The sequence below is a fragment of the Mustela lutreola genome, chromosome 3 (assembly GCF_030435805.1).
Source record: "Mustela lutreola isolate mMusLut2 chromosome 3, mMusLut2.pri, whole genome shotgun sequence".
Taxonomy (NCBI): domain Eukaryota; kingdom Metazoa; phylum Chordata; class Mammalia; order Carnivora; family Mustelidae; genus Mustela; species Mustela lutreola.
This window is the reverse complement of record NC_081292.1, coordinates 180,228,892-180,252,213: the sequence shown is the minus strand read 5'-3', so window position 1 is coordinate 180,252,213 and position 23,322 is coordinate 180,228,892. Positions and strand designations below refer to the sequence as shown.

General features: G+C 40.8%; 1 protein-coding gene across 3 annotated transcripts in view; it reads right to left on the bottom strand.

The window, feature by feature from the left end:
* Positions 1–23,322, bottom strand: part of EPHA4 (EPH receptor A4) — a 144,272-nt gene that overhangs the window by 5,557 nt on the left and 115,393 nt on the right. For 2 of the 3 annotated variants that reach the window (XM_059167923.1, XM_059167922.1), the window contains exons 10-18: positions 18,350–18,408; positions 16,421–16,534; positions 15,974–16,159; positions 11,961–12,022; positions 11,299–11,508; positions 9,238–9,387; positions 5,580–5,773; positions 2,187–2,342; positions 899–1,848 (exon numbers count right to left, since the gene is read on the bottom strand). In XM_059167923.1, the coding sequence (XP_059023906.1) occupies positions 1,734–1,848; positions 2,187–2,342; positions 5,580–5,773; positions 9,238–9,387; positions 11,299–11,508; positions 11,961–12,022; positions 15,974–16,159; positions 16,421–16,534; positions 18,350–18,408 (1,246 nt within the window). In that variant the 3' untranslated portion in view covers positions 899–1,733. Of the gene's footprint in view, positions 1–898; positions 1,849–2,157; positions 2,343–5,579; positions 5,774–9,237; positions 9,388–11,298; positions 11,509–11,960; positions 12,023–15,973; positions 16,160–16,420; positions 16,535–18,349; positions 18,409–23,322 lie in introns of those variants that run through there. The other variant, XM_059167924.1, reaches the window with a different exon arrangement.

The window sequence follows — 23,322 nt, the reverse complement described above, 5'->3', positions numbered from 1 at the left end:
TTCATATTCCTTCTGAACAGAAAAGCTTTTACAACCAATGCTGCAAAAAGGTTTTTACTAAACTGTCATGATTTGACAGCATCAAATTGAACATGCCTTGCTCTATAAGAAATAGCTTTCAGCATAACCAAGGGGGGAAGGTCATTAAAATCAGCCAAGCTCATGTTTAAAAGTGGTAAAAATGGAAGAGTTTAAGAAGTTAAAATTTGTCCAGTCAAAAAAGTTAGGTGTTTTTTTCCTAGGAATAAACAAAGCCATTTAATTCACGTTTCAAGAAGAAAATTCTGGGATTAACCAGAAGCATCTAAGGCTAATGGTCTTGACGGACCAGCAGCGTGTGTTCCAGGAGGTCTCATTCTGGTAACGAGGACATCAAGGTGAATTCTAAGTCTCACTACTGACTTCTAGGTAAATCTTCCCTGGCTGACCCTGTTTGGTGCAGGGGTTACTGAAGCAGGACAGAGAGTGAGAATAATGGACAGATCTTCCAGTACTTCTCAAGCAGCCAAGTCTCCGAAGAGTGAGGCATGATCCAAGGTTACAGGTGATTACCTGGTACCCAAAAGATACCACGTATTTGTGGCATGAATAAATGGCACCAAAGGGCAAGAGAAACCTTGTGTGAGAGAAAGCAAAGCAAGCGAGGCTCTAGGTGCCATGTTTCCAAACCTGACATAGTACAGTTCCTAACTCACGTCTTCCCAGAACAGCAGGGAAGCCGTATCGGTTTCCACACTGGTCTCTTCTCCCATTGTCAAGAGAGGACTGAAATCTTGAGAGAACCCCAAACTAAATGACAGACATGAAAGAATATTTATTGCCCAGCGTTTCAAATTAGATCAAGTTAAGAAAAAAGTTTTCATTGGAGAAAGAGTGCTGAGGTTTTGTTTTGCCTTACCTTGTAGGTTTGGGTTTGCTTCTTTAAAGGAGGGAAGTGTGAAAGTTCCCTATTCAAGATTGTCATGGTCCGCTATCCATAAGGTAGTTACAGTAAGTTTGTAGAGTCCCAAAATACGACTTTATATGGCACAGCCTCAGGCCCAAAGAAACAAACCTTGTCTGTCCAGTGATGGGGAGGTGCTTGGGTTTTATTATTATTTTTTATTATTATTATTTGAAATCCACTTTCTTTTTCTTTCCAGCCCCTTATGTCATCATAAGCCAACGGGGGGCCCAAGCACTGAAGGAGCAACATTCATGAGCCACATGGTTTTCACCTAGGCTGTTTCCTATGGTATGAACCAAGCCTTAAAAGCTACAACTATGTCCTTCCAGAATGTTCCTGGGCATGGTATCCATTCCGGTGAAAGCAGGATGACGGTCATTTATGCCACAAACAAAATACTGCAGTTGTAATTCCCGTTGGAGAGAGGATCAAGGACGTCTCGGAGAAGCTGAGTGTCTAGCAGCAACTGCGGCATCAAACTCGGAGGTGGTGTTTCTATTTATATACGTACATGTATTTTACAAACTGGTGATGGACGGAGTACTTCTGAGAAACAATTTGTTCCAGGTCTAATTTCAAACGACGGCTGTCATTTCTGCGAAGCCCCACAGTTTCGGCGATCTGTACACCAAGCAACACTGCGGGTATTGATATTTTTTGTTTTTTTGTTTTTTTTTTCCCTTAATTTCCGAGGGCGAAGACGAAGTAAAAAAAGTGCAGTTCTTCAATTAAAGTGCATGGATGAGGTAAACTAATTTCAAGAATTTCGAGTTTATTCAGTACTGGCTCAGACAGGAACCATTCTGCCATGGATCTGCTGCATTTGGGTTCTCATCGCCTGGACACTGCTCAAAATCTTATTCTGGTGTGTGACGGCTGTGATGCCAATTCTTGCCAGGTCCCTGGAGGTGGGGGAGAAAAAAAAAAGAGGGCCAGAAAAGTTACACGAGGGGAGAATCTCGTTTCCGGGCTTCATGCAGACACACATTTGAAATCAGCCACAATTCATACAGCGCAACAAGGCAGGTGTATTCAAATGTTTAATTAAGCAACTGAACGCAACAATGTAGGTGCTTTTAGAGGCTCTGTAAAATTATACTCAATCAAAATGAAAGGCATTCCAGTTTTCTTTCTTTTTTTTTTTTTTAATGAGGAGGATGATAATGCAGCTCAAAGCAAAAAAAGAAAAATACTATTAAATCTAGATTTACCCTTTGGTGTTACATCGCTGAGTACTTACTCCTGGTTCATGTGCACTACAGCCTCTAGTGTGGTATAACCAGCAGCCGTGAAGTTATCCTTATACCGGTCCATTTTAATGGCCTGGAGCCAATCGCCCACTGACACCACGGCAGAGAATTCAGGGGAGCTTGGATCCAACAAGGCAGTGTTAGGTCTGGTAAGGGAATGAGGGAGCGGAGACAGACAAGGATGCTCAGTGAGACGGCAAGATTCAGAAGTCAGACTGCCTAAGATAGGCTTTTTGGGGTCTACCTATCGTTCAATGGCATCAGGAGGTTTTTCGTTTTTGTTTTGGGGGTTTCTTTGGCCCTAATTTCACGAAGTTGCTAAAAGTGTGTATCCATCACCTTATCTGTTCTTAATTGCACTTCCTGCATTTGTTTTATGTGGCCTTCTTTGTACATTAATGATTATACAGGTCTTTCAATATTCTTGCCTGGGATAAAGACTGCGGGAGACCTTGTGGCTGAAACTGGATCAGTCTTTGCCGGAAGAGTGCAGTCCCTGCCGGCACAGAGCATTACATACTTCAAGACAGCATCTATGGAAACCCTAGCGAAGTATGAGTAAGGACAACTTGAGAGCTTGCAACTTGCCAGACTTGACAAAGCGGACAAAACAGCGAGAGTTCAAGTCCAGCATGCTCCCAGCCAGGTTTGCAGGCAGGCTCAGTGTATTCAAACAAACTTGGGACAGCAGGGAGTTAATGCCCTCTTTAATCAGCCCATGCCTGACCAGCACGTGTGCCAAGACGGGAAGGAAGAATGGCCACTTTGATCACTGCTTGGATTGTGGAATGTGCTTCTCGTATTCCCTCTTAGATAATCATTTCAATGAATTCTAAGCACTTTTTATTAAGTTATTTATTAGTTTATGCATTTCTCAGGCCAGGTGTTTTATGTTAGGCCATTGTCAAGAGTGACAACAGCTGAAGGCAGGAATTTTGCCATTGTCATGATATTGATACCTGACAAAACATCTATTTATGGAAGCATTTATTAAGAGAATTATAGTCATCTTTAACATCAAACTACTTAATAATCACTGGATAGACCTTCACAAGGTATTTTATACTGACAGTAACACAGGTACTTGTTTAAATTTTCTTCAACTCCCATTTCCCTAGAAATTACAGAATGTGGTGGATCTTAACATTTTGACCGAATTTTCATCCCGAGACTGTGTTGCTTGAATAGAAACACTAAATCAGAATATCATTTTTACTGAATTTTAACCAAAAAAATTATTTTCCTATGGAAAGAAAATTAAGTCAATATAATGCCTTGATTTTCTACACAGCACAATTAATCCTTTGTCTGTTTTATAATTTTTACCTGTTACTTTAATTTGCATTACTTCTTTCTTACATAACGGTTTTACCAAAGACATGTTTTATCAGTTTTGTGTCTTTGTGAGCTTTTATGTACATTATTCTAATAAATTTTCTGAGTAAAATTTCTATAAATTTTTATGGCACAAATAATCAGGATTTAATTCTTCCCCCCAATAACAAACGACAGCACAGAGGATTTTAACATTACTGTTAATGCTTACAAGTAATACTTATCTTTAGACAAAGACCAATAGTTTGCATTTCTAACTTTACAGCATTAATAGGGCCACATGAAGGCTCTAGGTACCTGACAAGGTCAAAATGACCTAAGGATGAAAAATATCCTCATTCAATCTCAATTAACTCTAAGCGTCACTCTCAAGCTTGTTCTGGAAGTCTCTGTGCTCTTTGTGGAACACCATGACATTTGCCCAATTTTGTGCTGAATCACAAGCAATGCTATACTACATCTCATTGTTAGCAAGCAGTAATAAGCATCCAAGGTACTGAAGTACTGTCAGTGAGAAAAATTTAGAATTGAGAAGAGTATGTCCAATGACTCAATTTGTTCTCAATTTGTTCTGCATAAATGGTACAAAGCACACATTATGCAATATTGGTAATTGAAGAGTTTCTGCCAGCAGGAGAAACAAACACCAAGTACCAATGAACCCGCCTTAAGACACTCAGACAATATGCATGGGATCTGGGATCTGGAGCCAGAGATCCAAAAGCTGAAGGAAGTTCACCTTGGAATAGAAGAGGCCACCTACACCTCTTGGAGAGTTGAAGAACAAGAAATAGCCCAGAAATGCCAGGAGATTTTTTTTTTTTTTTAAGTTACTTGACTATCAAGTGGCAGAAATAAGATGTGAATTCAGCCCCGTGTTACTTCAGAAGAAGAGCTTGATCATGAAAACTGTTGGGATTGTGGCCAGTGCTAAGGGATCTGAAAGCTTAAAAGGATAGAGGGTCCTCTTCTGTCTGTTCCAGATTCTTTTCTTCATGCATTGTAATAATCAGTATATACCACAACCATTTGGCTAAGTCTCCAGAAGACTGAAGGAGACACTCATAGCACTGACCAAGACTGGTCTATCTTCCGGTCCATAATCTTGGATATCATGGGGAAAACGTTCTCCTATATTTTTTTAACTCAGGGTCATGAAGAACCTTGGGGAAGCACAGATTTGGAGGTGAGTCAATGCCTCACTTCTTGTAGGCCTGAAGCAGCTGCCCAGTTGTCTTATGCTAATATTCTTATTTAATAGCAATGGTGGGATCCTGAAGCTTTCACTAGTGAGGCCCAGTCCCCAGGTAGAAAAGTTCCTGTTGAATTATGGACTTGCAGTATCCTTACCTCCTCTCTGGACTGGTAATGCTTCTTCCTTTTGCACTTTCCAATGAAATAACTACCTCCTTCACAGGGGGTTCAAGTCTATTCATTTTTTAAAACCCCTCTCAAACATTCATCCGCATGCTTTGTAACCTGATCAGTTTCTATTTTGGTCCTGTTTCCTTCTACTCATAAAAGACTCAAAAAAGAAACTTTCAGAACTGAAACCAAATGATTTCTTGCTTTAAAGCCTTTAAGCACCTATAACACTTTACAAGTCAACTTAAAAATACAGTGCAGGAAAAGCTGTCCTTGGCTCATTTTTTACTAACCCAGTGTTCCTTTCCCTTTCCCAAATATAGCATCTCGTGACCTGCATGTCTTCCCAAAGTCCATTATCATGTGTCTCCCTAAATGTTCAGGTCTAGCATCATCAAAGAAGCACCTTTATTATTTCTTCGCTCCTGGTTCGTTTTTGTTGATATTATTATTTTTTAAATTTGTTTTTCTTATGACTATTTGAGGCCTGACAGGTGTTAGGCTCTTCAACATGGTAAACAAAATTATCATATATACTCCATTAACTGAGAAAGAAGCCACCCCAGTTGCAGAGAGCTGTGCAGTGGCCTCTGACAAATAGGCAGGAATTCCAGGGAGCCAGCACTCGCCTGCCACCTCTAATGTATCCTTTCATACATCACTATTAAGCAAGCATGGCCGACCTGGAGCTCTCGGTCCCCGTCCTCTTCAAGCTGTTGGGGTTGCGGATGAGTTTGTCCAACATGTTGACAATCTGCCCGAATTTCGGCCTGTCACTCCGCTCCTTCTGCCAGCAGTCTAGCATCAGCTGATGGAGTGCAATGGGGCAGTCCATGGGAGGGGGTAGCCGGTAGCCTTCCTCAATGGCTTTAATTACCTACCAAAGACAACAGAATGATATATAAGCTGCCAGGGAAGCTGTTGTTAGAGATCCACCCTCCTGACCAGCAAGTTCCCCGCTCATCCAGCTGCCAGCCAGCTTGAGCATGAGAACGGCCCAATGTCTTCACAGAAGCCACTGCTGGAACTGAGTATTGCTGGCAACAGGGCAGGGAAGCCAGCTGTTACTACACGGTGTTCTCAGAGGGCAGGGAACTGTCAGTCTGAAATTCTAAAGGGAAGATGCATCACTGTTGCCAAGTGGTTAGAACATAATCAGATCAACAACCTGGTGGAGGCCTGGCCCTGGGAAATCACATGGCAATGACCCTCCCCCTTCTGCTACCCAGCAGCAGCTAAACCCTCTCAGCAAAAGGGACTCTAACCTAGTGTTAAAGACCTTCCTTAAGAAGCATTAATGGTTGCATCCAAGATGGAAGCCCCTTTTATCATTTTAAGCTTCTGTCCACTTGCTCAGACAGCTCATGGGACAAATACAGAAGCCCACCTTCCAGACCTCCCAATCCAGAAGACACTACCTCTCTCTAAAATAGCATTCTCCTCAAATGCTCTAGATGCCCAACTATTTTTACTTTTGGAAGACCACACTATGCCAATACGCCAATTTGGTATCTTATTCTTGATCTCGGCCGGCTGTCAAATGACACTTATAAAAGGTGCTAGTAAGGAGATTTAAAAAAAAGTGTTAGCAAAGAAAATTAAAACAAACACACAAATTTCTTTGAGGACATTCCCATTTTGAAGAGAAGAAGCTCTAATGGTAGATGGTAATTGTCTTATTGCTCAGTTCTCCCTGCTTAATAAAACATAAGCAAACCCTTCAACAGTCTTTCTTCTCATTCTACTTTCTCTAATCTGTCTTTACAGGTATTACGGTACTTTTCTTATTGGCATCCTGCTAAGCCCCTCTTCTTTTAGGGTGTGAATCCCAGGAATGTAAAATCACATAACTCACGCCCAATGTAAGGGGGGGGAATTATTTCTTGGCTACTTATCAGCAGTATTTATGGGCATCCTATGAAATTCTGGACATACTTTTGTTTGTTTGGAGATTTTTAAAGTTTTATTTGTTTTAAATCAGATTTTTTTTTTTTACTACTTTGGTAGAAAAAAAAATCATTTTTTTTTCTGATTTTCTGAAATATAACTTTTAGCGAAATACGAGAGCTGTAGCCATCTCAATTGGCTACATTGGCGTTCACCCTCCTGTAGGGTTTATTTACTGTCCAAAAATTGGTCTTTCAACAGAAAACAGTTAATTCAGTTGGGTCCAGTTTCTATGTATCAGTAGGACTATTGTCTTTTTAGCTAGCACACAGTTCAACAATCATCCTGTGATTTATTAAGCCCTCTGATCTTTTTTTCTGCCATGTATCTTTGCCAACATCCTGTTGTATTAGTACTATTTACCACTCCTTCTAGTGTAGACTTCTATATGCTACCTTACGAAACATTATTCTATTTATTTCTAGCAATTACACTAAGTCAGTTTGATCTTCGGACTTTCTTTTATCTTTCCAGGTGCATGGTGTTGACTCTGGACTTGATGAAAACATTTCACATTGAATTGATGAGAATGAGAGCAATATTGGGCTAATGCCAGGGTAACACAATTTGTTATAAAACCCTCAGACTGCTTAATACTCTTTCATTAGCTCCTTCTCCACTGCCAGCTTGGAAGATGGCTTGTGGGTTAACAAAGCATATTTTCTCAGTTTGCTGCTGAATGTTTTGTTGGGGGGGGGCACTGATGAGCAAAACAAACAAAAAAACTTGGTAAGTTTGCCATATTTTCAATAGCTATTTTGATTCTATTCACCATATGCCAAATGAATTCTGATGAAAGTCATTCCCCAGTTACATTTCCTATTGATCCCTGTTCTACACAGAACCCAACAGAGACAAATACGCGTGAATGACTAATCAATATTATTTGTGGGAGAGACTTGGCTTCAGATGTTCTTCATGGATAAAGCCAGACAACTGAAAGTTTAAGACAATAAAAACTGTTGTCATATAATACAGAAACTGTCAAAACTACAGGCCTGAAAATATTTAGGGCAGGAAAATGGACAGCATCTTTTAGATCCCCTACTCCTACAAGCATTTGGTCAGGACTCTCAACTGAAATGAAGTTTAAGTATCAAATCATTAAATGAGTAAACATATGCACTACTTGCTCCTGTAGGTAGTTTCTGTCCCTCTGAAAGTCTCTAATCTGAAACCAAATGTTGCTATATGGTAGGACCTGGAAGGGGTCTGTGACACAATCACACTAAACAATAGATTACACACCACTCACCTCTCTAGTTTTGTCCCCCTCTTCCCCCACTCCAGCCTGCGATTACCTATCAGTTATGCTAGCTATTGGCTTTCTTCCTATCTGCTATGAACCTTTCTTTGTAACTTACAGATAACACAATGTCAACACTATCATTCCTCTTAATCTGGTTAGAGAATTTTTTGCTCCACTAGACACGGAGTGCATTAGCTTCTCCATTGCTCTGAAAAGTCTTTTATCGATAAGGTAACAAGCATCTTACTTCCTGAGTGCACCTGGTTCTTCATTTAATTGTCAAGCCTTTGCAACTTCCTGTTGGTCCAGGATGAGGCAGATGGGCAGAGGGCATTCCATATGAGAAGCATTTTGTAAAAGATGAGTTTTCTCCCAAACTGTAATTTTTATCATTGGTGAACTGAATACCATGCCTTTGTAAACATCCTCTGCGAATATTTCACTTCACATATATAAATAACTAACAAGTGTTCTGGGAAGACCTCCTGGTTTAAGATTTTTGTTTTTGTATTTTTTCCCCCTTTCACACTGGAGATGTTTGTAATTAAATTCTATTACTCTGGAATCTTATTAGTGTCATTATTGAATGGTTTTCTGAAATTGCAGGCATTGTGGATACTCCCTTACGAAGTCGTCCAGATGGTACATTTAAAGGGATGTGCATAATTTACAAAGGGTCATTTAGTGAAGCTTTATTTTAGAGTCCTCAAGGGGCAAGCTCTAATTACAACTATGCCAGTTTTAAAATATTCACTAGTTTTCTTCCAATAAACCTTTGGTGTCAATTTTTTCACATGTGAAATTTGTGTTTTTCGTATATCCTTGTATTTTCTTAAGATTCAAAGTTGAATTTTGTTTCAGTATGGATTTGAGCATTAATCAAGTAAAATACTGTTCCTTATCACTCATCCATCCACCTATGTAACTATCTACTGAATCTGTCTTCCATACTATCCCATTTAACCTACATAATTCTGGGCCTTGAAATCCATGACCATAAGGTTTAACTAGATTACTACATCCGTTTTTGTTGAGAATCTTGCATTCCGTGTATCATTTTAAGCTCAGCCCTCACTCCATCACATGCTGATGCGATCCTTCCAGAATCTCAATGTGAAGACATATTTTAGAACATAAAGACTCACGTCTTGATTAGACATATCCCAATAGGGTCTCTCTCCATACGACATCACTTCCCACATAACGATTCCATAGCTCCATACATCACTCGCTGATGTGAATTTACGATAGGCAATTGCTTCTGGCGCGGTCCACCGGATAGGAATCTTGCCACCCTGTGAACATTCAAGCCGTAAGTTATTCCTTAAGTACATCACTGATGTGCCATTTCAGTCACTGAATGTTGTTACTGTTTGGAAGCAGGTCAACAGCATTCCTGAGATAGCTCTCCAAACAACAGTAAGAGACTTGTTTATTTTAACTAGTCTTCGAGGTTGAGATACTTCTCCTCATAGATTTTCTCTAGTCAATCTGTTTAATTATTTTTTAAAAGTCTACCTATTACCTGAGCTCTGCTTTCAGGCAATATTGTAGAAGAAAAGAATTTCAGGTTTTACACAATGCTTATGTCATCATGGTGTATCAATGGATGTGTCACGGAGACTCTAGTTGACTTCTTGTTGGATTTTCTCACTCAGCAGCACAAAGGCAGTATTTAGTATCACTTCTGAAATCATGAACTGTGGAAGTTAAATATGACCACACTGTGATCCTACTTTTATATAGCATGAGAAACATGTTTAACATGTTTAGAAGATAATACATTACATAGGCTCTCAGCAAAAGCCAAATACCAGATGTCAGAGCTGTTACTGTCTTCAGTGGGGTGAGGACACCGGCAAAAATGGTTAAAGCAATTGAGTATTACTCAGGAAAAGTTTAAAATGCTGTTTTCTTGTTTTGTTTTGCCTCAAATGTCTACTGTTTGATTATACTTATGTGAAAGGTATTTTTAATTGAGTTTCAAATTTCTTAAGTTTCCACCTAAGGAAATTAATGCAACCTGAATTCAGACCCTTAAGCTATTCAAGAGAACATCATTTCAAAGTCTGCTTTACTAAGGCTACTAAACAAGGCAATAAATTGTACTAGAAATTATACTGATTCTTACTGGCACTTACCCTGAAAATTCTTCTGGCGCTTACTCTGAAAACCTAGTGTGTTACATTTCTATTTGTTCTATGCAGAGGATGCTTGTGCTGCCTTCTACCTTCCTTAACTATTTGACTAAGGTTTTATCTATGTAAATGCTCATTCTAGAAGCCTTCTTTCACTTTCCTCTCTCCAAATACTGGAAAAAGAATTAAAGACCTTTAGCATTCACAAAGATGCATTCTTTCCTAACTCAATGGACTCAGAATTCAAAAGTGGATATATGTGTAGTGTAGACCCAAAACTACAGCCAAAGAAAATGAAAACTACAAGGAAAAAAAAAATAACCAACCAACCAACCACTCACACAAACAAACACACACAAAAACACAATGCTTAGGATTGCTAATGCAAAATGAGCACGGAAGGAAGAAAATGGCTGTTAACTGTCTGCTTCTCATTGATTTCAGCAGTGCCAGCCCTAATGGCCAATAACTTTTATGATTCTGTTTATTTCCTTACTATCTTATATTCAGCTTGTCCAGCTAAGATAGCAGAGCCATTAAACGGATCCTGATAACTCTTAAACTGTGTCCCCTAATCCAGCTTATCTACCAGTAGCAAAATGAAGACCAATAGACACTAAAAATTCTCTCATAGTATAAATGTTTTATAAATCTTGGATCTACATTCCCAGATTCAGTAGCCAACCAACTAGAAACATTGCTCCGTCTCGTTTAAAATAAGAAAATGTTTTTAATAATAGATAAGAACCAAAGAGAAAATATAAAACAGGAAGGAAGGAAGGAAGGAAAGAAGATAGAAAAGAAGGGAGGCAAGGAGGGAGGAAGGGAAGAAAAATTAAGTGTAAAAACTGCAGTAAGTAAAGCTCTAGTGTGCAGTCAAGTAGTCACACATCTTGAGGCGGTTTCAAAATCCCTCAGAAACATGGCTTAAAAATGAATGCGTGGGCACGAAGAGGCTCTGAATGATGAGGAAACTTACAAAATCACAAAGGGCTTAAACATCAAAGTGAGAAAAGAGGCACAGTTTCATCAGAGTCAAAACCCAGAGGTCGTGTAAATCCTCCTTACCCTGGTGGTGTAAGCGGCTTCCGGATCGTCCTCAAGCACTCGCGACATGCCAAAATCGGACACTTTGCAGACCAAGTTGCTGTTTACCAGAATATTCCGCGCAGCTAGATCTCTGTGCACGTAGCTCATGTCAGATAAGTACTTCATCCCAGACCCGATGCCACGAAGCATGCCCACCAGCTGAATGATAGTAAATCTGCCATCGTTCTTCTGTGCAGGAAAGGAATGAGAAACCATCTCATTAGCATGAGGTCTAATTAATTTTCACCAGGCATTTATTACTTGAACCTTTTTTGATATCTGTATCAAGTATGCAGTGAAATTCAACATTATTTCCGGACCTTTCTGAACAAAGTCACTTATTCTTTACTAGAGTGCATCTTAGGAGCTGGGTTTGCTTCCTGTAGTAGATGGAAATTATCCAACTGTAATGAATCTACCGCTCAAACAGCCCCACCACGCAAGAATGAATCTAATACTACCTTCATTGAACATGGATTATTTAATAGCCTTTAAAAATCACATCATTCTCTATGTCTCCTCTTCCTCCCTTGCCCCATTAAAAAAGTCCATGAATACAACCAAACAGAATGGACACAAGGAGTCTGTTCGAGTCTTCTAAATACCAACATTCTTGGGTTTAATATAAAGTAGTCACGTACCCTGAGGAATGCATCCAAAGAGCCATTCTCCATGTACTCTGTTATGATCATTACTGGTTTACCTAGAGTTTTCAGAAAGAAAAACACAAACCCTTGATGAGCACTGCAGTTAATGAGATAAAAATGGGCTGTGCACAATTTTACTGCCAAGACACCTGTCTTGCGCGATCTAATTTAATTAAAGCAAGCCAAGCTTATGCCTCAGCTGTGGGGAGCTAGGAATGAAATATTAAAAGGACGGGTAGGTTTAAATTCCATCTGAAAGGTTAACCCTTTGGGTGGCTTGTTGACAAGGTCTTTAACTAAAGTGGCCTCTGGTATCCAGGGAGCACATGAACGGATAATTGCTCTCTCAAGCAAAAGGGGAAGAAGATAAATGGGCAGGTCTGTGTAAAGGCGAAAAAAATCTTTAGGATAATTAATTTATTTTGTCCCCAGAAGAGCCACTTGTGTGATGCTAAAGCAATCAATGGATAGAGAAACTTCTTCACTGATTTAGAGAAACCCAAGTTTCCAGAAGCAGTAACCACACTGAATACTTTATCACTCAAACACATCTCAAAGCTTGAGCATGCACAATATTAACTGTCCCCTCCCCTCTCTGCCCACCTGCCTTGCTAGGGTCAGGAGCTGTATCCTTTCTTTTCCTTTTTATAATTAAAAAAAAAAAACCAAAAACAACCGAAAAAAAAAAAAAAAACCTTAATTTTATTTGCTCCCTTAAACCGACAACCTGAGCAACAACAAACAATAAAAATCAGAGAAAAGGTTCAGTAAATTAATTCACCGGAGACAGCAGGTTAATTCAGTACTAGAACATTCTTGCTCCTCCCTCCAACCTGTTCCCCCCACTCCCACAAAGAGAACAAAATTATTTTAAGGTTTGGGAGAAGTGGGGGGAGATAATTCTCTCATTTCACTTTGGTTTTCTTTCTGAGGAACCTAGGAAATAACCATTCTTTAGTTTCTTAATTGCTATGGGCTCAAGGTCTGAAATTCCTTTTTCCTACATGGTACTTGTGGGAGGGGTGGGGAGGGGAGCGTAAATCCTCCGTATTTTACTAAAGGATAGATAAAAGCAAAGAGAACATAAAAGATTTCCTGGGAGGAAAATAAAACGCTAGTTTGATAAATCAAAAATATTCACTTTCATTGCTATATTTGTGGAATGTTCGGACTCAGACATTCAGTCAGGGAAAATGGACTAGGATATGTCACTGCTGCAAAGTTCCTGTAATTACTCTAAACCAATACCTTTCCCACCCAGAAAAGACTCTGTTCTGATGTGGTGACAGGGGGAAATGTCTTCATCTCAGAGGGAAAAATTAGGAAGGGCAGTTTTTTTTCCCCACTATGTGTTTGGTGTCCTAAGAAAGCGTTCCAAGGTAAAACTTTGGAAACAATACCATGGAGACTTTCTTTAGAGTGATGAACAAAAAGCTGGCAGAAAAACTGGAAAGTGTGATGTAGATCAAAGGCCAAAGAAAAACCATTTCCCGTCTCTCCCCTTGGCTGGAAGGAGTGGTCTCTCTATACCTTTTCTGTCCTCCTCTCAATAAAATGCAATACATAGGAAACTCTTAGTTTCAGACTCCTTTACCCTCTACATCTGTGGCCACAGACAGACCAAATGCATCTAAAGGACTTTTAATGAACCCGCTTCAATCAAAAGATACTTCGTCAATTAATGAGAAAGGTTGACTCTCTTGCATTAACACCTACTCCAATTTCACCAGATCTCTCTGGAGGTGTGGATAAGAGAGAAGATCCAAAAGATGGGGGGGGGGCAGAGGAGGGGAGAGAATTTATAGTCTCCTGGACAATTTAAAAAGTTACTCAAGTAACTGCTGGTAATGAATTCACACGCTTCCACACCACCTCTGCACCCTCACACCTCCTTCCTCTGACAGTTGGCACCATCTTTACAATTTTTCTGCATTCCTTGTTCTGTTTATTGAAAGTATCCATTTGTCAGAATCTTTATGAGCTCTCCAAGAGAAATAGAGATGAAGGTCTCCATAAGCAGAGGGGCTTATAAAATGGGTCTCAGCTGGGCTCACGGATGGACAGGGCTCCTCCCCTACAACAGGCAGGGGTGCAGTGAGGGCAGGCCAGCGTCGGGGGAGGGGGGACAATGCCTCTGGTGGCAATTTTAAATCATTTTAATTCAGTGACAACTGCATTATGCAAATGCATCCAGTCGTTTATAACAGTTACAGCTGTAATAGCTACGGGTTTTAGAGGCGCGGTGGGACTTTAATACAAAGATCCCCTGTTTCTTCTCTCTTCTGCAGAGGTGCTATGAAAATCACTGTCTGCAGCAGGAAAAACACCCCAAGCTGAACAGAGCCTCCTTTTGAGAAAATGGACCTGCAGAAGTATTTAAACAGAATGTTATCTTTCAATTAAAGTAGTGAAGGGCTCTGGGCAGCCCTGAAGGCCACGGGCAACAGAAAAATATCCTGTCTGTAAAACTAATCTTAAAAAGCAAATAGAGCTATTCTATGCTAATTATAGCCTTCGCCTGAGGTAGAAAATTATATACCCTTAGCACCAAGGTTCCGTTTCTGAAGGACTCTGAAGATGGGGAAAGATGTTCTTCTTAGGATGCAGTAATACCAGTTTAACACCTAGGGAAGATTTCTGTTGTTGTTGTTTAAATTTGCCAAGCATTATGCTAAATACGGGAACTACTTCATCCAAAAAAAAAAACCTGCTGAGGCAAGTTCTATTTTTAATTTTATGGTACAGATGAGGAAACTGACGGTTTGAGCAACCAGTCCAGACCACATGCCCTCTGAGCAGTAGAGCTGCCTGGCATGTCTCTGGTCACCTCTCTGGCCACGGGGCCAAGGGGTCTCTAAGTCTGGTCCTAGGAACCACAGCTTTGGTTTATCTCCCCGCTCTGCAGAAATGCGAACTCACCGCCCCATCCCCACTGCTCAGTCAAACCGGAGGATGCGGTCCAGGAAGGCTAAATTTTAACACGTTTTCCAGAATTCTGATGTCGGTTCAGGATCTCTGAATAAACATACACTACCTCTCGCTTTTTCGTAACCTCCTTATTTTCTCTTCCTAAAGGTCCCGAACTCTTGTGTCTCACTTCCCTGCTCTGCCCCAGACGGCATGTCCAACGCTGACTTGTTAACCTCCCCTTCCCTCTCCACTGCACACCAGCCCCCCAACCCTTCGCCCACTCTGCACATGCTGACGGAGGATGCTTTTCGTAGGCACCTTGAATCAAGTTGGAGAAACCCCAGCCTTCCTGGAGACAGAGCCCTGGGGCTTACAAGATCCTTGACTTGTACTCAGGTAGTAGGTACCGAGGCTCCTGGAACAGAGCCATGTTCAACAACGGCTTCGGCGGTGCTTTATAAATTGGTCTTAGCCAGCCTTACAGATGTATTCAGGGTTTGCTTCACAAAATGCATCTGTTGAGCTGTGTCGTATTTTAACTGAAGCGTGGTTCACAGGCTTGGGGAATGCTAATGGGCTAAAAAAGGGAAGGTTCATCCAGGTGTTACTGTAAATAGGTGCCGAACAGCAACAGCCATAAATCAGGCAGAGCAGACAAGCAAATCCCCCAATATAATAAAGATTTCCAGGATTCACTCCCTGCATCTGGAGCCGAAGCTGCAAGCACAAGGTGTGGCAAGGTTTTGTTGTGGTTTATATGAAAAGTACTTAAATTTTATTTTGCTTACCATCTGCTTGCGCCTACCCTGTGACAATCAGTTTGGTCTAGCGAAGGTTTGAAAGATGGCGAGGCATACCGAAAATCTGCAATATTAATTTCCCTAAAATCTCACACAAGCTGCCTTGGAAATAGGGAATCAGCCTAAACCGTAGACCCATTGAGAGCTGACTACAAGATTAATGACTTGTCCTGCACTGATTTCCTCCTATTAGCAATCAGTGGGTCTGCTCCATCTGTCATTTCCCTGGAAAGAAAATGTGTGTTTAATTTGCCAGTAACTTCTAACTTGGCTTTGTAAAGGGAGCGACCCACGTACATTTGGTGACAACGCCTTCCAAGTGAATTATGTTCGGGTGGTCAAACTGTCCCATGATGCTGGCCTCACTCAGGAAGTCTCTCCTCTGTTTGTCTGTATAACCAGCTTTCAGGGTCTTGATGGCTACACAGATCTCTCTCTTGCCAGGCACTTTGAGACGCCCACTGCATACTTCACCAAATTCACCTTTGGGAAAGAAAAAACGAATCAACCATGGACCAGAAACACATTCAAGATGAAAGAGGAATAGCAAACATTTGTTGAGTACTTTTTACATGCTGGGCACTGTGTTCATGTTTTATATAGATCCAGGAAATTTCGTGTATACTGATATTTACATAAATACATGTATATACACTATGTTCATATAAATTTGTATAATCCACATATGTATGCTTAATATCTACAACGAAAATAGGCTAATCCGAAAGATACTCAGATACTTACCAACTCCTATGACTTTTTCAATCTTAATGCAGGATGCGTCGATTTCTTTGGCAAATTCTCGAACTGCTTGGTTGGGATCTTCATATGTAAAGGGATCCACGTAAGTTCTAACACCTAAGCAATAAACATGTGATAGGATAGCTGAACACTTCTCAAAAACCATGAATAAACTGAAGTTGTCCATGTCTAAAAATACTCAGTATAGAAAAGTGTTCTTAGCATGACAAAAATACTTAGCATAGACATACGAAAATATTTAGATCCTTGCTCTGGTTTTCATTAGTGGGTAAACAAAGAATTGTTAGCTACTTAAGAGGCTACAGCTCTACTGACTTCCTGGAATGTCTTCACACTTCAAGGATGAAATCTGAAAAACCACTCATCCCATGGAGGAAAAGAGAGTCTCTACAAGAAAACTGGGAATGTGTTGGCTGAATACTAGGTGTCCAGATCAGTTGCTCATGTCCTACCCATCATCTCCATCTTTTCTTGGGAAGGTAACTGGAGCTTTCTTTTTCAACAGGCCATGTCTACGAGGTGCCCCCTTTTGCCCAGTATCTGGACCAATTAAGCATGTGACCAGTAATTAACAAATGAAGATTAAAGCTGGGTTAAAATAGACAAGAGGGATAACACCAGCTAGCTGATGGAGAATATAAACTCTGGATTGGACCTGCACTTTTAAAAGTGCTATTAGTAAAGACACCACAGTTCATTTGAAAGCTTCAGCTGGAGAAAATGTTGTTGCCTCATTGTATGGATGGTTTGAATACCAGGAAGCGTTAATTCAGCCAAACCCCACAGTCAACTTGCAGCCTAAATTCAGAACGTGAGCACTGAGCCCAGAGATGTCTGGGGCAAGAAGCATTAGTAGTAACTGGGAACTCTCCTTTCCCTGCTAGAGCTCCTAGTATGGCTTTGGGGAACAGAGAGGGTGTAGGGTGCTGGTTGATTTAATAATCCCCTTGATTTTCCAGAACTGTCAGTTCTCATCGCAAAAAAAAAAAAAAAAAAAAGTCATTAAAAAAATATATGTATCGCTTGCAAATTTAAAAAAATATGGTTTTGGAAAGAAAACAGGGTGAATAAATAACAGAAGGTTCAGATATCCCATATACTTCAGCACTTTATATGCTGTAGCCAAGAAACTCTTTCTCAAGATGATCCTTCCTACCCGCGGTCAGTCTCTCTCTTCTACCTTCTCGTGATGTCCAACAGAGTAGCTATTACCCATAAGTTGCTAGTATATGTAAATTAGTTAAAATTAAATAAACTTAAAATACGCTTTCTCATTCACACTTGCTACTTTTCAAATACTCAATAGTGCATGTGGCTCTTGGCTAATGTACTAATGTAAATGCAGACAGAGACCACCACCATCTCAGAAGGTTCTAAAGGTTCTAATGGATGGCACTCCAGGAGGGGCATCAACTGCTCTCCATTTAAGAGTCTTCTCTCTTGCTCAAGTCATTCTAGGGCCAGTTCTTCAAATTTACTCTTCAATCCCCAAATAACCAGAGTACATGGAAGAAATATTAGTAGTCCTAAATGCCATAGCAAATACTCTTGGGATTGGGACAATTACTGTTCATTCCTAGAAGTTCTTTTTTTCCCCTCCAAACGTGAGAAAAACTGTGACCTGTTAAGCCTTGTCACCCAGCTACAAAAATGAGCCAGCAAGACCAATACTTTTCTCAGGGTGGAAAATAAAATAAGGGAACAAGTTTCCCCAACCTCCATCTTTAATCTCACTTGAAACAATCCCAAATCATTTATTTCAGTTGGATACCCTGAAGACCACTATTCAGATAATTCTGTGGAAGGACTGTAATATTAATAGTCTTATGAATTTAATTTAGGCCATTTCTACACTGAAAATATGAGACATGCTCTAAAAATAAAATTATTTTTTTAATCCAGTTTTTGTACCTTGATTCAAATGTTTCTCTTCATCTGCTTCTTGTTTAGCTTTACTGTATTTACTCCGTCTAAGTAAAAATAAAAAATAAAATTATTTTCAAAAGTTGTATGCCGTAAGTTCTTTGCTACCACCTTGTAAGTCAGGCAAATACATTGTGGACATTTCCCAGATGAGTAAACTGAGGTTTATGGAAAGTAAAATAATAAGGTGAGTAACTGTCACTTTGGTGCCGAATGATAGTTTCAAGCAATCAGAACCCAGAGTCTCTGCTCTTAACCATGACACTAAACTAAGGTGATAAAACAAATATTTTATAATATAATTTCAAATCTCAAGAATAAATTTATCTTACTGAAGACATTATAAATTTCTTGGCTAATTTTTCGATACATATTCTGAATTAAAGTAAGTTTCCATGGGTGAATTCTGCAGAAATCAAATGGCGAGAGTATTCATTGTCACAGTCGGCGCTGTAGCTACAACCAGAATAACCACTACCACCAGTCTCATTATCATATCATAGGATATTCTTAAAACAATAGTTTTCTGGTTATTGGTTTCAGCTGTTGCTTACAAATGTATCAATTATTAATGAGAATTTAAAAGGTAAATATTTGCTTTTTACTGGATTACATTCTATAAAAGAGTTTGCAGAGAACTTGCAAGTGTAAAGATGGAGAAGTTTCCCTTTGTAGCTGAATTCTCTTTCCAAAGAAATGGTGTATGATCTCACCATTGGCATTTTGTTCTAAATGTCCTGAAGAAATGAGATTTTGGGGCTGGGGAGGGAGAGGAGACAGACGGCTGGGTCAGCTAAGCATTGGATTCTTGATTTTGGCTCAGGTCATGATCTCAGGGTTGTGAGATCAAGCCTGTTTTCAGGTTCCACACTCACTGAGAAGTCTGCTTAAGGCTCTCTTTCTGCCTCTCCCTCCGTCCCTCTGCCATCCCCACCCTGGCTTGCACTCACCCTCTCTGGGGGGGAAAAATGGGATCTGGGTGTAATAAAAGTCTTGAGAATCAGAAATCCTGAATATATGTAAATCTCAAGTCAATAATTTTGATACACTGCATAGGTATGCATGTATGTATATCTATGTGTATGTGTGTAGGTCACAAGAATCAAAAAATCAACTCAGTTGGTACTATAGCTTTTCAAAGTTTGGCAAAATGAGACCAATTAAGTGAATACAATGTGTACATTTATGTTTCTGCCCCAAATGTAAAGTTGACATTGGAGTTCTTCTTGTGTTTTCTAGAAGCTTCACAGACGAGCTAAGCCAAGATTCTTGCAGGTAAGGAAGCTGACCCAAGATCCCCTCCAGGTCACAGAGCGTTTCAACAGTGGGGCTCTGTCAAATTCTGGAAACCTGACCTCTGTCTGAAGAAGCAGAGAAGGGGGGATGATCGTATAGGAGAGAGAAGAGCAGAGCAGTGGATGGGCTGCTTGGGGCGACCGGAGAGGAGCCCCAGCATGATCCGCACATCCCTCCAGATTGTCTGCAGAGGTCCCTCCATGGGTATCACTGCCCTGCAAGTAGTAACACCTCACGCTTTCACACTGCATTCAGCTTTCCAAGGTGCTCTGGACACATGACCATGCCCTCCCCTGACTATTTATGAAGCAGGAACCAGCTCTGTAAAGAGAGATTCAGTCACTCAGGTTACCGCCAAGTGTGTGGAATGCAGTCCCAAATAATAGTTTGTCTTTTTACTTTGCTTTTAACTTAAAAAGGGCCATCATTTTTAAATGATTTAAAGGGCCACAATATTTAATTGTATCTTCCCAGCAAGCCCAGGAAGTAGGCAGGCAGGCAGACACACACTCAGTTCTACTGTACAGGTGAGGCAGGGCGTGCAGGGCGGGCCGGGGGGGCGGGGTGTGTGGTTCCCCCACAACCCTCTTAGCAAGGAGAGGAGCGCACCACCTGCCCTGATCTGCTCACAATCTCACATGCCTCTCATAGTACTGATGAACCTACATCAAGATCTCTGATGAGAGTTATTATAAGCAATACTACATTGTTCGTCAGTAAATCCACTGAAACTGGATGCCACTGCTTTCAGAATCCATCGGTTCATCAAAGAAATGAAACACTTTGAAATGTCCTGAAACCAAACATTTGCATGAAAGATGTAGTCCCCTCCATCGTTCCCCACCCCTTCCACATTTTAAAGGAAATATAAGAGTGTAAGGTCAGGAACTATGAAAACAAGATTTTATGTCAGGGAAACGCGTGGCTCGGTCCCAGGGGTGTGATAGGGTCCTGCCAGCCTGAGCGATTGTATCTTATCAGAGCTCCTAAAAGCATTATCTAAAATTACAAGTATATCTCTTGAACCACTTTAGATCTCCAATACTGATCTGAACGTCTTTCCTTTAGAGAAGCAAAATAATACATTGAGCAGGAGAGCTTTGGTGCCAACTTTAAAATACCACCAAGTCTGTCAAAAACCCTGTAATATACCAACAGAAACAACAGCCTCCAGCTGCCCAGGAGGACAGTTACCTGTTTCCCATCAAGCACATCCATTAAATACGTGTGAAGCCAGAGGAAATGCAAAATGGCAGGGATCATGAATTCTAAGACCCACATGCCCATCCCCTCCTCAGACTTCTAAACACAAAAGGAGGAATTAAACATGAAGTGAAGGTGTATTTCTCAAGAAACTTCTTGACTTGCAGTGTTCCTTGGGGGAGAGGCCCCTTGGGAGTACAGAAAATGCTAGAAAAGAAACACAAGGAATCACCCTGTTCAAACCCTAATGGTAGCCTATTAGCTTTTTCAGAAGATACTGGAAGCTGAAATGCTTATGTCTGCCTCTACCTTTGTCACCTGATGACCCTTTCTCCTTGGCTCCGGGGAGGACAATGCGTCCGTTATTGTTCCAAGAAAGAAAGCCCATTGAAGCCGGTCAGTCAGGCTGGAGGGCGCCACAGGGCCAATAGAGGTGCTAACTTTAAATTGACCTCCATGGGTGGATCACCTGAATGGCAGAAGGAAACCTTTGTTGAAGATTTTCTAATTACAGGGACTCAGACAAGCTGATTAAGACAGGGTGGGGAGGGGAGTGGTTTGTTAGTGAATGCTCCAGAAGGAAGCAAGGGACCTTTCATCCGCAGGAGTGAAAGGGAAGAGCTTCATCCCGCAGGTGAAGCTGAGAGTTTGGAAGCTGAGCCCTCCCCAGCCCGGGTCAAAGGGGGACAGAATCAGGGTATTAGCAGGCATTGTGGAGGAACAGCGTGAGCCCCGAGCCTGCCCTCCCAACCAATGTGTCCTTCTGCCACCTTGACTATTCAAAAACACAAACAAAACACCGGAGGGGGAGCGTGGCAGGGGCCCAGAACAAACCCCGCTTTGATTAAAATACTAACTTCCCTTGATCAAGTGGATGGATTTGATTGATGTGGTTCACTGTTCCAAAACTAATTAGTAAAAGGTAAGTAATTTATTCAGCTAAAGTGCAGATTAAAGAAGATAAAGCAATGTAATAACTAGCATGGCTCCAGGAGGACCCTTTGCAGCGTTTAATGGCATCACCCACGAAGATTCATAGAAGCCATCCTTCTCTTCCCCTTCCTTAAGCTGTCATTGTTCTTGCACCGAATGATGTCTAAATGTTCTTCCCGAGCCACATTCTGAAATGGGTGAAATTGAACTGTACAACTGCACGCAAGTTGTTTAGAAATGTTCCCGCAGTTCCATCTGCCCCCTAATTGTATGAATTTACATGACTTCATCAGAGCCAATTTAGGCGAACATTTGAGTGTATTCATTCTTATGTGATCATAATATTCCAATTAGGACACCAGGGAAGATGGATACAGACTGAATGGTAACTGTTTTCGCATTACGTGAACAGTTAGCTCCAAAGTGGAAAAGCTGAGCCTTCAGATGAAGACAAAACCAACTCACGAAATCTGACTTTATAGTGTGCATTACATGGGCACAGTAATTCACAGACTACAAATGCTACCAACGGCACCGAGGAGACTCCTGAAATTTTGGTCCGCTAGTGTGGTCAGTATGGGCTTCCAATGTAGCCAGTATTGGAAGTCAGGAAAGATGGGCTCCTGTCCGAAGCAGGCAACTAACCAGTTGTGTAACCTTGGTTTAGTTCACTGTTTGATCTGCTATCCAGGTTCCCAGTACAGAAGGAGCCAGTGTTAGAATGAGGTAGTTTCCTGAATCAGGGTCTTTTGTGTACTTCTTCACGAATTTTACCACAACCCCATTTTTTTTTTCTTTAAATCAATTTCACTTCTTTGAGTAAAGTGAGTACAATATACACTACCATAAAAACAGACATAACCAAAACCCAGTAGCAATGCTCTATGCCTAGTTATCAGGCAATACTTGCCTCTCATCACCAAACTGGGCTTTAGAAATGAGTGACTCATCTTATATTCTAGTCCTTTCAAAAGTTTCTCTCACACAATAAAATAGTATTTGGGGAAGACACACTGGCCTCAAGCAACTGGGGATTAATCATATTTGGGACAACCTGACGAAATCACTTAATCACGTATAAAGAGGCAGGGGACCAAGGAAATGTGACACATTCAATCATTAGTCCCGGAGGTTATGACCTTATCATTGCATTTTATGATGTCATTGTTAGGAGTCGTTTCAAAAATCACTTTAGAAAGCAATAAAGTGGTTGCACGGTGGAGACCACCAATAGGTACCTACAGGAGTATGGGGAATGGTGCCTTATGCTACTCAAGAGGATGTACAGACCTGGTTGGGATGAACTTTCTAGGGACAGCATCCCATAAGTAAAGGGGCGCGATGCCTGAATAACCCAATAGCAAGAACAGCGGTGCGCTGGGAAAGCTGACCCAATACTTGAATTCCACATCAAGGATGAAGAGCGCGCTGACTGTAGATGCTTGTAAAAAAAAGGAAGTGAATTTTCTGGGGCGCCTGGCTGGCTCAGTCAGTTAAGCATCTGCCTTAGCTCAGGTCATCCTAAGGTC